General features: G+C 25.8%; 1 protein-coding gene across 1 annotated transcript; it reads right to left on the reverse strand.

The window, feature by feature from the left end:
* Positions 1-5354: 5354 nt before the first annotated feature.
* Positions 5355-6163, reverse strand: LOC110635833 (uncharacterized). Its single transcript, XM_021785315.2, has one exon. The coding sequence runs from the start codon at positions 6031-6033 to the stop codon at positions 5506-5508; it is 528 nt and encodes a 175-aa protein (XP_021641007.2). The 5' UTR covers positions 6034-6163; the 3' UTR covers positions 5355-5505.
* Between the last annotated feature and the right edge of the window lie 10752 nt (positions 6164-16915).

Here is a 16915-nt window from a genome sequence, read left to right on the forward strand (position 1 = left end):
TATTTGTGAAATGTGATTGTGAAGTATTCAAATTATGTTTCATCAATAAATGATTTATGTATCACATTTTAAATCTTTATTGTGCACCACTGAGTATGTTTATACTCAGCGATAGTTTAATTTACTGTCGCAGATAAAAGCAAGGAGAAAGCAGCAGAGTGAGTCTGGAATTGACAAGATCTTTTGATCCCTTTTTATGCGGGTATTATTTTATACCCTTATGGTTATTTTGATGTAAATCAGTAATGTCATAAGTATCAATGTAAATTGAGCGATTGTAAATAAACTATAATAATATTATTTTAGATTTTCTTCTGTAAATTTAATATTTGTACATATAGATTTTCTGCCTTATGTTTTGTGAATGGAATTATTGAACCTACTGAGTTGACAAATTTGACTTGGATTGTGAAACTGTTTTGAAATGGATTGACTTGAGTTGAATTGTGAATTATTGGAGGTTGGGAGTTGTAAAATAGTTTTGGAAGTGCTTTTTACAGGTATTTGAAGAACTGGTTTCTCAAAATACAGAGGGAACTCTGTCAAAATTTTTATAAAATTTGCGACAAAATTTGAATGGACAAAAATTTTTACTAGTATTTAAACTTTGAATAAATGGTTTTTAATTCTTACCAAAATGCTCACCACTTCCAAAATGTAAGAAAATTGTTTTAAAATCCCTTGTAGGGTACTTAATGAGTTATCGGTAGGTGAAGTTCGGTAGTTCATTAAGTATTCTACGGGAGCATGCTATGCCTTACGGAGGGGTAAGGTGTGACAAGGTGAGTATGGATGAGTTCTCATTAGCTAGCTAGCCACCTCCCTCATTGATTTCGATTAGTGGGATGAGTATGCCTTGTCGTGGTGTACAACACGGCATGTTCGGAAAAGTTTGTGTCATGACCTAAGTTGTGCTATTGATTGGCAACAGTGTGTTGTTCAATTGTTTAATCAAAATTGTATTACATGAGCTTTGAAAATCGTGACATGAAATTGTGAATTATTTGAATTGTAAATTGTCAATAAAGGTTTTATATACCGCATTTTAAATTGTCATTTTGCACCACCGAGTAAATTTTACTCATCGATAGCTTTTTCATTGCTGTCGCAGATAGACAGACGAACCGAGCAGCAGAGTAGGCTGCTTGTACTACATTTTGAGATTTCACCGGGTATATTGAGTCTACCATATTTTGTAGTTTTTGTTATAATGTATTTGCACTGTATGTATATATTGTACTTGGTCTTGAGCAGTTGTAAACTAAAATTGTAAATTATTTTCGCTTGTAAAAATATTGTGGTATATTTATCTTATCTCAGCTTTTGGAAACACTGAAAAATTGATTGTTGAACTGAATTGATAATGTTGAGAAATTTATTGTGTTGAACAAATTTATTGGAGTTTGGGATTGAGAAATATATTGAAAGTGCTTTTTATAGGTTTTTGAAGAACTGTTTTATTCAAAATACAGATGGCACTCTGCCAAAATTTTTACAGAAATTGTTGATACTTAGATTTGTTGTTTAGTTTCACTTTAGTTAAAAAAATTTTTTTAACATCTGTCAAAAGTGCTCACCACTGTAAAAAGAAATAAGAAAGGTTTAAAATCCCTTGTAGTATATTTAATGGGTTATCAGTAGACGAAGTTTGGTAATTCATTAGGTATACTACGGGATCATGTCATGCCTTACGAAGGGGTAGGGTGTGACAGTGAGGACCCTTTCTCGTGGTGCCCAGGTCCTCATCCATTCTCTCAAGAAGAATCGCTCAGTTCGGGGGAATCCTGGCTTGGCCAAAGTTTTGGGTGCCACCATATGCCTCCAGGATGACCGGAACAGGCTGACTTCTGATAGCATTGATAATCTCCTAGCTTAGATGATGAGCTTGAGCATAGAGAGCCTGGTGAATCAACACATTATCAGAGAAAAGGCTCATCTCTTGAGGCAGGAAATTCTGAAGGCGGTCCAGGACGCTGCTTCCACCCGATCCCAACTTTCGTCCGCTCAGGACTATATCACCAAGATTGAGGGTCGGATGAAATCTTACGAGGACAGGATAGCAGAACTGGAGCTTGAATTAGAAGAAGCTCGGGCCATCCGAACTGCCGATGTCACTCCCCTTACCAAAGAGATCAGAGTGAAAGAAGAAGAGACCGTGACAAGGGAAGCTGCTGCTTATGTGAATGCCCATGGCGATCTTCTGGCCGAGCTCGAAAGGCGCTATCCTGAGGAAGACTTCTCCTGGATGGTGGATCTTGCTCCTAGAGATGAAGAGGGGAGCGAAGAGGAGCCCAAGAGAGAGAGAGAGAGTGAGAGAAATGATGATGTACCTAGAGAGCAAGCTGGGGCAGACCCTCCAGCCGAATGACTTGTAAATTTTTACCTTGAAATGAATTATAGTTTTTTTGTTCAATTTCTTGATGAGATCGGAAAGTGTCCAAATTGTTTGAGTACTTAATTGATTAAACGTAATTGAACATTAAACTTGAAAGCGACTATTGATCAGAAGATAAGAGATCGGAAAAATATTATGAGATCGGACTAAGTCATGACCAAATACCGGATGAAACTTTAAAATATTAGAATTTGCAGAGATTTGACATTGACTTTGAACTTTTAAGATCGGAACCATTATTAGACCGGATTGAAACCTTAACTTCATTTTAAGGAATGACTAAGTCATGACCAAATACCGGATGAAACTTTAAAATATTAGAATTTGCAGAGATTTGACATTGACTTTGAACTTTTAAGATCGGAACCATTATTAGACCGGATTGAAACCTTAACTTCATTTTAAGGAATATCTGGGGCATTTAAGCGAGAAGCCCGATCACATAATTAGCCAACTGAAGTTCTGTAATATTTGTATAGAGAAATCGAAGAATATCAGTAGGTAAGATTTGATGGTCCGGAGACCCAATATTGATTTGAACCCACCTGATAAAGACCAAGAGATCGGAAAATAGTCTAACTTAAGCATGAGATCGGTTTGTTCCAGGGACGAGCAATCGGTGAGTCCGAAAAAGTTATTTGTAATTGGGGGCATCGGTTGAGAGCGGATAATAAAGTTAAAAGTTTAAAAATTCCTTAACTTCGGAGTTCGGCCAAAATATGGTGTCTACATGTAATAAAATATTTTTTTAGAAAAATATTTTCTGTTGTTGATTGTAATATTAAACTAATAGTATGTATTTATATAATATATGTACAAGTATTTTTATATTCTAATAAAATTTTCAAAAATTATAAAATGGAAAATGATTTTCTGTTTTGAAAAGAAAAAGTAATTTTTCTTAAAAATAATTTAATTTTCTCTTTAATTAAGAAAATATTTTTTATTGACCTATTTTTCTGAATGCCAAACACTAAAAAATGCAGAAAATATTTTTTAGAAAAATATTTTTTGTAAAACAATCGAAGCCTAAGAGGTTGCTCCTTTAGGCATGAAATTAAAATCCGATAAGAAAAATTCTTATCTAAATTCGATTCAAGATAGACTCAATACATAAATATATGATATTCATGTATTTAATAGGTAAGTCTAATAATATATCTTGTGTATTAAATTCATAGTAAATCGTATCTAAAATTTATGCTAATTTTCTCAATATGCAACCCCACGCTCCAAAACGTTTTCTTCAATTTTCAGGATTTTTCTTTTCTTTCGACTAGTAGGATAATAAACGCTAACACAATTATGCACTAACATGAAGAATTGCTATTCAATTACACAAGGAAAATTTGCCAAATTTTTTAAAATCATACTAACCATAGAATTTACTGGTTATTCCATTTATTAAGGTTAATTTAGAAATATCAATGTACAACTCGACTGTGGAAACCCCGAAATCAAATTCAACACCCATCACATTAATTTTTTTTAGGAAATGGAGAGAACGGAGATTCAAATATGAATTTATCAGGTGAGTTATACGTCTTCAATCATCAGATTAAGAGAGTGTTTGACTTAACTTATAAAAATCAGCTTATAAATTATAAGCTAATTTGACCTTATAATTATTTAAAATTTAAGTAGTTACATGTTTAGTTAAGATGTTTATAAATGACTAATAAACAATTAATGTGCTTGGTAAAAAATAGGTTATAAGTACTTTTATTATTAAAATGACTAAAAAGATATTAAATGAGATTTATTATAAAATTTTAAAATTAAATAAGAATAATATAATAAAATATTTATCAAATTAGTTTATAAACATAAAACTAAAATAAAAAACTGAGTTCCCTAGCTTACTTTTTTCTAACTTATAAACTCAACTTATAAATTCAAAAATTATTATGAACAAATAGATCAGTTTATTTTATGAACTGATTTGACTAATCTATAAGTTAAGAAAAATACTTTTCAAATCAAGCTAGATAATTTTTTATTTTATTATTATTCCTAACTAATAATATGCAATCCAGCAGAATATTATATTTTTCTAAACAATAATATCAGAACTAGAAATTAAGGACCATCAGCATGTAAGAAGACCAAATTAAAGGTCAAGGAAAAGCAGCAAGGCCCTACACAAAAGAAAACAATACAAACACGAAATCATAAAATTAATGTCATAATTTTTTTTTAAAAAAAATTACACAATAATTATAGTAAATAAATTAATATCATCATAAAAAATGTAAAATTACATATTTAATAAATATAATTTTTTATTATTGTTTTTAATTTATAATAAAATAAAAAAATAATTTAACATAGTAAAAAGCAAAAAGCAAGTTAAAGCTTGAAGCAAACACTACCTTAATTACCCAAGCTCTCCAAAGAAATAAACAAATTAAATTATTAAATTTCTTAAAAATATCATTAAAAATGAAACTCCCATGATATTAATCCATCCAATCTTGTTCATAAGCTAAACAAATCGAAACGGATTCAATAAATAATATAAATCATTTCTACATTTAGAACTCTTGCATAGTATCATGCAATAATTTTTCTTGTTTCAACAATATATATTATATATTTTTAAATAAAAAATAATTAATAATTTAACATCTTGACTTCAGAAACAATCATAGAATTCATCACCACATTGCCTTAATTTTCTTCAGACGGCCGGCCTTAATTTTCTTGCTTCTGATAGTGACGCTAATGTTAATTAAATTATGAATAAATATTTATAATTTTTCTCTAACAAATATTAATTCTTCGACTATATCTCATAGTAAGTAATTAATAATTAATTAAATTTAATCTAATTAAATTAATTCCAAAATAGAATCTGAGTTTTCATTGCAGATCCTCTCCAAAAATATTTCCATCCGTTATACTAAATCCTTTGGCTCTAAGATCACTTGAACAGAAAGCAGAAATGCGCAAACAAGGCTTTTATGTTGCAGGGAGAGATCAAATGGATTCAATATATAGACAAAATTAAGAAGAAAAGTGAAAAGATCCAGAACTTTTTACAAAGAAAAGAGAAACAACTTAGCTAACAAACCTCTAATTAATTCACATGTGAAAATGTATCAATCTTATCACTCTTCTAAAATAGCACTCAGCTTATTGTTAAATTTCCTTACTCTGCCACCGCCACCACCCCCCCTCCTCCTCCTTGCCACCAGTCCTCCACTATAACCACTACCAACGCGGCCCCCAATTGTCATCAATGGGCTATCCTCCACAGGTTTCTTTGTATTCAACTCCACCAGATCCACACTCCTCAGCCGAAACCAACAACAACCATCTCTACCACCAACCATCTTTACAGCCAAACTTGCCTTGACAGCCAAGGCTGCCATTTCTTGAGCCTTAATGGGAGTGTCCAACCAGCTAACTGGCAACTCGAAGTAAAGCTGACCCAACTCAAGCTTTTCATCGTCATTAATGGCTGAAACATGGTCATCAAAGTCCAAATCATCTGCGTTGCAAATGAAACAGCTAGGGTTTCTTTGTAATATCTGTGAAACCCTAACTGGGACGCGGAATTCCTCGAGCCGGCCATCTTCAAGGATTAGTTTCGCGGTGGCTACTGTGCTAGGCCCAAAGGAGCTGCAAATCCCCATCTTTTTATCATTTGCGAGTTTATTAGGGTTGCGAAGACGGCACCCTCAGAGAGTTGAGCTATGATTTTTTTTTTTTTTTTTGTTTAAATATCCGCGGAATGAGATGAGATAAGCCTTCCCTTTCATTAATCTTATCGGTAAAAATTACAAATATTTTTATGGATAATCTTTCCGCACTGTTAAAAATGTTATTATTATTATTATTATTATTATTATTATTATTATTATTATATAACCCCTTTAACTGAAAATTTGATTTAGGGAAAATTTGATTGAAAAATGTTAAAATTAAATTACAAATTATTATCAAATTAGAGGAAAAAAAAAAGGGACTAGTGATCATGTCTAAATTCACAATTTAGGAAGGGAAAAAAAAAAGAGTTGGAGAAGGGGAAGAAGTAAATTAGACCTCGTTTTGAATAAGGAAAATTATTTCCACTAAAATTTTTTATTTTACTTAGAAAACATCTTTTCCAAAAATGTCATTTTTCTTATTAATTTATAAATAATTTATTTTCAGCATAATAAAATAATTTACATTTAATTTTTAAATAATATAAAAAATATACTTACCACAATGTGTAAAAAGCAATTCACAATATTATTCAACTAGAAATGAAGTGTGTATATATATATATAACCTACATCTTTAATTTACCATATGTTTCTCAATCCCAACATTGGTTCATATTAGTCATTCTTTATAGGCTATATATAGAAAAAGAGACTTGAAATTGAAACTTCATGACCCATACGACAACTCCAATAGTATTAAGTTAAAGACAAAAATTATACATAAAACATGCAAAAAAAAAAAATCTAAATTAGAAATTCTCCATCTCTAATCTCTAATCTAAATTAGAAAATAAATTTATTTCTCACTTTTATTGAATATTGAATAAATGACTTATTAAATTCTCTCACTTTTTTTACGAGCTTATAGCAGTAATTTAATTATTTTATATTTTTAAATTTACATAACTATTTTTTAATTATCTACTATGTTTTATTTTTCAAATTTAATATATTTACAATAATAAATTGTTTTTCAAATTTTTTTGTTGTGTGCACTTTGTATACTATACTTCAAAAAATAAACATTCTTATAAAAAAATATAAAGTTTGAAAATCAAAGGATTAGAATAAAGAGATATACTGTTGACCAATGACTTTTCAGTTATTTATATAAAAAAAATAAATGTTGTTTTAAAAAAACACAAAATATTTTATAGAAAAATTAAACAATGAAGATTTATAATTATTGAGAAGTATAAAAAAATTCAAAATTAGAAGAATAAAACTTAAAAAAAAAAAAAGAAAGAGAGAGAAGAATAAAACCAAATCATAAATTAAAAAATTATTATTATTATTTTTATTATTATTATTTCTTGAATATTACCATAATATTTAAGATTTTACTTTTAGCATATTTATTATTATAATTATTGTTGACAAATTATTTCTAATAATATATGATTTTTTTAAATGTAATTGTACTACAAATTATTATATTGTTATATTTTTATGAAAGAATATTTAGTGAAAAATAATTGATAATCTTTTTAGAAATAAAAATTTAAATTTAATTTTAATAGGAATATAATTATTCAAAATTTTAATAAAAAATTTAATTATATTTAATATAATTAACTAAGAACAAAATTAAATAATATGATTTTAAAATATAAAATTTTATAAAAATAAATATTAAATTATATATTAAAATAAAAAATAAATAGGTCACACTTACGAGCAAAATAACTAGTTGTAGATTTAAACTCGAGAGCAAAATGTTTACTAATTACATAACCCAAATCAGCTTTTTAATTTTAAATTTATTTTTTGATGCACAAACCATCCAATTCAATTAACATATTGAAGTTGGGAATAACATTAATAAGCAACATGAGGCATGCAGCGGCTTCGAGGCTTTAATACCCGAATTAGCATAGGTGCTTTTCCCTGGATAAAGCTAAACACTAAATGAATGGGCATCTTCAACCTTGTTAATTCCAAAAGATTAAATTAAATTAAGTTACAGAAAGTATATATAGCAATGTAACATTTCAACAACATTCCATAAAAGTTCCAAAAATTCTGCCTTTAATTCCATGCACCTCTAATATTCAAAGTTTGTTATACCTTTCAACTAGGAATAATTATCATCTTTCTGATGTTGTCTTTTTGTTATTATTGATTAGTTTAGCATTTTATGTTTGATTTATTAGTTTATTCTCCTGGATGTAATATATACTTTCATTTTCATTATATGCGTCTTTCTGGAGTATTTATATCTGGTGCAGGTATTTCTAGCTTGTTTCAGACTTTATTTCTTCTTCAATTATATTTTAATTGCCAACGTTTATCCACCCAACCATATATATATATATATATATATATATATATATATGAAAATTACTATTCTTTTGGAGTGTATAAACTCCTACTTGTATATTACACTAAATTACACTCTTAAATATGAACGAAATAGAAATTGATTCAATTAAATATGACATAAAAATCAATCGTATCTTCTCATTAAAAACCTTTTCTTCTTCTTATTTTTTTTTTCTTTTTTTCTTCTTTCCTTTACCTTTTCTTCTCTTTATATGTTTTTCATTTTTTTTCTTTCATTTCTCTCTTTGATATGCTCTTAAGGTGAGTGATTGTTTTCATAGTAGCGATCTCACTTTTTTTTATTATTTTTTATTTTTTTAATAACTTCGAGATTTGTGTCTATTTAAAATAGATTTTAAGTATATTATTTTTTTAAGAATAAAACTTTCATTCTGAAACTTGAACAAAAACACTGATGAAAAAAGGGGTTTTTTTTTTTTTTTTCTAAAAGATGGTGTATGAAAAAAAAATTATTACTGAAAAGGGGTGAGATTTGAAAGTTTACCAAAAAGAGGTGAGAAAAGCTAAGTTGGAGGAGAGATACTGTAAGACATTACTCATAGATGTGTCCATCAGTTAAATAATAAAAAGAAAAATACACAAAAGCAAGAAAGTCAAAGAATTATTAAAAAAATAGCAAGACTCTAATACGGGCAGTGTCCAGCTCCCATATGCCAATGTGTTACAGGCAGACGCTACCCATAGTGGCATCTCGCAAGTGTCGCCTACACACGAGAATGGCTGCCAAGCTTTGCCATGATAGGACTGATCAATGCTGGTTGCTATCCTAACCAATTCCAATTTCATTCCATACATCAATTGATCAATGCATTTAAATTCAATCATACATTTTTTATATATCACAACTAATAACTAACGTATTCTTATAAAAAAAAATTCCATAATTTGCTTTTTTTTTTAACATTATTAAATAGAGCTTACAATATGCAATAAAATTTAACTAGTTTAATTTAATTACAATCATAAGTCTAAAAAGTAATACAATGTAAATTATTTAAATTAATTTCAAAGTGTGTTATCATTGATATTTTAAAGTGTTGATTAACTAATTAATAAATGATTAAGTTTCTCAATTTTTGAATAAGAACATCAATTAAATTATAATTAGTAAAACATATTAATTTATTAAAATAATTTAAGAAATAAAATTAATAATTTTTGAAACAATAATAGTAAAAATTAAATTTTCTACAAATTAAATCATATTAAGTTTATTTCTTTATTAAACATTTATTTTTATGATTTAACAACTTTTAAAAACATACACGATGACATTTTTTTTATTATGTGACTTCCATTAAATAATCAATAATTATCAAATTTGACTTCCATTAATAGCCGGACATTGTGGTTAGCGTCAACGAGGAATGGTCTTGAATCTTGGCAATTAGGTAGACGCATTTGTGGGTGGCGTCTAGCTAATTAGTTTCTATGAATGGGAGCTGTACGCTATCTATAATAGAATCATGCTAAACTTTTAATAATTCTTTGATTTTTCTGGGATTGTGTATTTTTTTTTTATTATTCTACACCCATTTATAGATAGCATCTTATGGTCTTTCTGCTCCAACTCAGCTTTCCTCAACCCGTTTTGGTAAATATTTCAAATGTCACCCTCCTGCTAATAATTTTTTTTTTTTAAAATAACATCATTTAGCGCAAAAAAAAAAAGCCCTGAAAAAAACATTTCTTCTATCCAAACAATATCATCAACCTCGAGAGACAATGCTAACTTAGCTACAACATAAGCCACTGAGTTGGCATGTCTAAAAACATGAGCACACGAGAAAGAGTCACTCTTTTGAAGAGCAACTAGCAGAGAATGAATGCGAGTACCAAAGTAAGAATGTGACGTTAGCTTTTGTTGGACACGGCAAGCTATAAGAGAGAATCAGACTCAAGAATGAAAGAGCTAAATCCTGCTTCAATTGTCTGTTCCACAGCAAATATAGCTGCCTTCGCTTCAGCTTCATCCACAGCCAACAACCATGGAAGAAAGCACACCATGCCAAGACCACATTTCGAGTCTTCCAAAATTGCAGTATCATTATTACTATATACTAAATGAAGGTAATTTTTACTATTCTTAAGAATAATAAAATGACCAACTTAGCCCCTTCTATTACACACTTATTCTGGGCCGTGCCACTCGCATATTTTGTTCTGATAAATATATTAGATAGAGGTCAATTTTCGAGTGAAAAATTGTAGAACTAAACTGGACGGCATTCTTGATGCCATCCTATGGTCATCTTGCCCCTACCTTTTTTTTTTAATTTATTTTTAGGGAATCATGCCTTAACTTTGTGGTATGAAACCAGAAGTATAATATATTAAAAGAGCAGAGTGTGTGTGTGTATATATATATATATATATATATATATATATATATATATATATATATATATATATATATATATATATATATATTCAAATTACTTCCCATTTCAAAGTTCGATTTTAATTTTAATTGTTTTTAAATTATTTAATTATTATTATTATTTTCATTAAAAATAATTTTATTGATGATAAAGTGAATTACATTTTATTTTATTAAAAATAAAAACTTTTCTTTTCAAATTTTCAATGATATGTTTTGAAATCTTTTGAGATGCTAACTTACTTTTTTTTTTTTTAAGTTAGTTGAATCTTCTAAACTAAAATAAAATAAATGTTAGTCCCCTTCAAATCATTTAGATATTTTATTTATTAGTTTTTTTCAAATTTTATTAATTTTTTTTAAATCATATAAATTTAAATTAATTTTTTTCCTTTTACTTTTTTTGTTATTATCATCTTAATTTTTTAATTATTTTATTTAATTATTAAATTTACATTAATGATTATTATCTTTATTAAATTAGTTTTAATCTGATTTTATTTTATGATATAATGAATCTCACTTTATATATCAAAGTTATATAAATGAAATATCAGATTTTTATATTATGTTGAGTGGATGTAAAATAGGCTTTGAGGCGTAATGAATTACTATTTTTAAGGTATTAATAGTTCTCATTAGGGGTGAGCATTTGGTTCAAACAGAACTGAACTAAACTGAATCGAATTAAATCATAAAAATCGAATTACATATTTTAGAAACTGAACTAAACCGAAATGGATGAAAAATCGAATAGAACCGAACCGCTCTATTTCGGTTCGGTTCGGTTCAAACCAATCGATTTTAATTTTTTATTATTTTTTAATTTAGACTTGATTTTTAAGTTATTTGGTCTAATTTTGACTTTTGTTTGAACATAATAACCATTAATCAATAAAATTAAATAATTTATATATATATATATATATATAATTAAATATAATTAATAAATTCCCCATAAAAATAAATCAATTCAAAAATTGATTCGATTTGATTTGGTTTGATTTGAATATATAAAATTACTATTTGATTCGGTTCGGTTTAACTAATTTTTTTCTCTTCAAAACCGAACCGAACTGAAATAACAGAAATTTTTATAATATAAAATTGAATCGTACCGATTGAATTTTAAAACCGAATCGATTGAACCTAATTAACTCAGTTTGGTTCGATTTTTTGGTTTAAACCAAAATCTGCTCACCCCTAGTTCCTATTAGATTGTTACAAAGTTATGGCAATACATCTCCAGGATACAATAAAGTTTGAAATCTGCAAATAGCAACTTCTAGAAATTTCCTTTAAGAACTTTTTGTACGAAAAGACTTTAGAGAAATTAGAAGAAAAAAAAAATAGAAGTAATACATATGAATTGAAAAACTCATCCATATTTATAGACAATAAAAAGTTATGGCGACGCTACTGTTTGTTTTAAATTGATACATCTCCTAACAGATGCTATTTGTATAATAAATATGTCTGTTTATTAACAAATACATCTGTTATAGTCCCTGTCCAAACAGTTGTAACTGTTTATATATAATAAACATATCTGTTTATTAATAAACACATGTATTTGCTAACAAACATATCTAATTGTAATTTATTTAAAATAAAATAATTATTTTATTTTACACACATATATGTCCAGTGTTATTATAGAATAATATATATTTATTTAAGTATATTTAATTTTGTATAGTTCATTTTCTTTTCACTTCTTTCCTTTGTATTTTAAAATTGTGAAAATTATTTCTCTCTTTACTATCTAATATACAAACTATTTATAACAGTTGATCTATTTTAGTGAGAAATTATTAAATGCACCTGATACACATGTATCATCTCTCACAATCATGTGAGACTTACTCTCCATATTATAAGAATAGTCTACTTTTCTGTGAAAGAGGGAATACTATTTTTAGTGCTTCCAATGTATCTAATAATTGGTCTTATTTTAGTAATATTATTTATATATTTTTTTTATAAATACTACTTTAAAATAGCAAGATTTTGATTGATATTATTATTTTTTTATAATAATATAATTATTATTTAAAAGATATTAAAAAATAACATTTATAAAATTTTTTATAATATTTATTAAGAGTTGTTAGTATATTAAATATGTAAATTTAATATTAATAATTATTAAAAAAATTGATTTTATTCATAACATGCAAGTACAATAGTTATAAAATAAAATTGAATATATTTTTAGTATAAATATTTTTTTATTTATTAATCATATTAAGAAAATAAATATATAAAAAAAAAATATCCGCGGACTTTTAGAGCTTGCAGTTAAGTATTTTAGAGTTTGCAGCATCATAGTCGAACTGTTTCACTCTTTGGCTACTCTTCTTACCCAACAAGAATTTTTTTTTTTTTTTAAATAAAGAAATGATAAATTGTAATTAAGTTAATTAAAACTCTTCTGTTGGAACCTTCTAGCTGGCCATATTACTATTCAAAGATATGCACTTTTTTCAACAAAAATAATTATTTATAAATTTTTTTTATAATAATATTTATAATTTATATATTATTGATCATTAAACTAATTTACACATATACATATTGGTAGCATGCACACCCCTTTTGCTGACAATTGGGTGAAAATTGTGGCCAAATTCCTCCAAATAAAAGATTAAGGCCCACCATATGTACATCTCACATGTTATATATGTTATTAGATCATAAGATATTCAAGATAATCGTCTTTATATTTCAAAATCTATGATATTTAATTTAATATTTATTTTATGGTGTAAAAAAATTAAAATTTTGAAATCTTGTCAATATCCGTTACTTTAAAACATAATTACTTTCTCCGTATTATACTAAAACAGCAAACACTTTTACTGTTCCTAAGAACAATAACAGTAAAAGTGTTTGCTCTTATCATTTTACCCTTTTACTCTTACACTTGATTTACAATCAACGGTGAGAAATCTCTTGAAAGAACAACAGTGTTATTATTATACTTACAAATTAATTTAAAATATTATGTCATTAAATTAGTGGAATATTATTAATTTAAAAATATCAATAATTAGAATGTTGTAAATTTTAGTGTTAAAAATTATTTTTATAAATTAAAAAAAAAATGAATTACAAAAGAAAAAAAAATTGTACTAAAAACAAATATTTATAAGAAAAGTAAAATATATATATATATATATATATATATATATATGTTCAATTCATAAGGATATCTTTATCAAATTAAAAACTTATTAAATTTTTTAAAAAATAAAAATAATCAACTAAATGATATTTAAAAAAAAATAGTATAATACAATTAAACTCAACTTTCAAATCAATGTTTTTTTTTCCATTTATTAATAATTATTTTATTATTTTTACTTTTTAATTTTTTTTAATGAATGAATATTATTTATTATGTTAAAATTACTATAATTTTGTAATTAGAAAATGTCAAAAATTAAAATATAAATTGTTATTTTTTAATATAAGAATATATTTTTTTAGTACTGAGTTTATTGAAAAAGTATTTTCTAGCTAAAATCATAAATTCACCTATTCTTCCATTATTAGTTAGAGTCAAATTGAGGAATTTTTCTCTCGTAATATTAAAAAATAATATCTATAAACTTTTTAAAATATTTATTAGAGTTGTTAATTTAATAAATATATAAATTTAGTTTATAAGTAATAAATAATTAAATTTAATTTACTCTTAAATTTTAATATTATTATAATATATTTAATTTATTTTTCAATAATAAAAAATATTTAAAAGTATGCGCATTTATGTTATTCTTCAATGCTAAACCCATTACCAAAAGAATAGTGTTAGTTTTTTCAATGGATTAATTAATTTATTTTTTTAATCCATATTATTATTATCTTTTTTAAATAGATTATATAATTAAATATTTTTTAAAAAATATATTTTATTCATTATATTTTAATAAGTAAATAATAAATTTTATATTATTAATATGAGTTGGTCTTAAGCTAGATCATATAGACAATAAAAAAATTATGTAATCTAGTGAATGATTAAAATTTTACCTCAATTGAATTGATTAAATGATTGCAATAATTATTGATAAGGTAGTTTCTTTTTATAAGATATAAATATGATATTTTATATTATCACCAAATAAAATTAAATATATTTTCAGTATAAATATTTATTTATTAATTATATTAATATGATGAATAAAAAAATAAAAACCACAGCGAGCGCAGGTGTGGGCCGATCAGTTTAATATTTGATAAATTTTGGGGCGACTATTGCGACAAGCAATCAAACGGAGAGCCCAATGATGTTGGGTACACATTACTTGCCGCAGTTCAGAAGAAGAAATAAAGAGAGAAGAAGAGTATTATGATTTGAGGGAAATTCTTTTCTACATCTAAAGTATTTACTTAATAAATTATTCACACCTAAAATATTTAAAATTATGTGTTATTTATTTACTTATTAAATAGAAAATACTCATAATATATAATAATTATTTATTTATTATAATATTTTTTTTATCAGAAGGTAGAATTTGGAGTTATGGAGCATTTTAGAATTATTTAAAAAATCATGAAATATATTAAATTGATGTGGAAGACTACACTTAAAGAGAAAACTTAATAAGTTTGTCCAAATATATTAGGGAATAAGGTTCAATTTGCCCCCTATACTTATTGAAGAGGTTCAGTTTAGTCTATTTTTAATTTTTGGTCCAATTTAATTCATAAGTTTTGATTTATGTTCAAATTAGCCCAATTAATAAAAATATTATTTTTTAATATTAAAATATAATATAAAAATAATTTATTTAATATTTTCATTATGCAAATTGTACAATATAAAAATAATATTTTAATATCATCTTTAAAATATTTAATTATTTTGTTTAAATAATATTAAAAAATGACTTTTGTTAATATTAAAATATTATTTTTATATTGCATAATTAATTAATTTGTTTATATATCAAATAATTTATTTAAATAAATTATTTAATATTTAATGATTTTTTAATATTAAAATATTATTTTTTATATTGTTTAATTAATTAAATAAAAATATTATTTTTATGATTCAATATTATTAATTGGAATAGCAATAATTTTTAATTTTAATTAATTATATGAAAATATAAAAATATTTTTTTATATTTTCAGTTTAATTACTAATATTGAATAATAAAAATAATATTTTTATTTTAATTAATTAATTAATTATATAATATACAAATAATATTTTAATATTTAAAAAATAATTAAATAATTGTACATTTTTGTTAATTGGGTTAATTTGAGTATAAATCAAAACATAGGTTATATTGGACCAAAAGTTAAAAATGGGTTAAATTGAACTTTTCTGATAAGTACATGGGACAAACTGCACCTTATTCCAATATATTAGTGATCGAAAGCATAAAAAATAAATAACAAAGAGTTATGGTTGTTGGCTAAACATGTAATAATTATTATTTTTTTTTACTAAACCGATTAGTAAAAAAAATTAGGGCTAATTAATGATTTAATTCTAATTGTTCAAAAGGATTTACTATGGAATAAAGATACAAGATGTACGGTGGGAGTCATCTATTAACTATATGAATCTCATATATTTGTGCATTGGATTCGTAACGGATTAGGTTTAGACAATAATTTACTTTGTTGAACTTGCCTAGTCTTGGTATGTAAAATGCAAAATATATGATAAAAATAACCTATTAAATATATGAGTCTCATATATTTATATGTAAATCTATAATAAATTGGGTTTAAATTGTCAAGACCCAACCTATGGGCCGGACCGGCACTAGGACCTGGGCCGGCATAAAGCCCCTGAGGCACGTAGTAAGCCTTACTGTTCTCAAACCCATGACCAGGCCCACAATTTAGGCCTAATCTGCATATAAAATAATTTAAATTAAACTGTTATAATCTTATTTCGGGCCAACTTCACCCAGTAATTATCAGAAATTAAAATTAGGGGAGCTCAGCTTAACTCTGTTACATCATTTACAAACTATTAAAAACTCATTAAAATTTTTCATTTGTTAATATAAAAACTTAAATTTATGCAGTCCCTGACAGGATTAATGC

This window comes from Hevea brasiliensis, chromosome 18 (assembly GCF_030052815.1).
Source record: "Hevea brasiliensis isolate MT/VB/25A 57/8 chromosome 18, ASM3005281v1, whole genome shotgun sequence".
NCBI classification, from domain to species: Eukaryota; Viridiplantae; Streptophyta; class Magnoliopsida; order Malpighiales; family Euphorbiaceae; genus Hevea; species Hevea brasiliensis.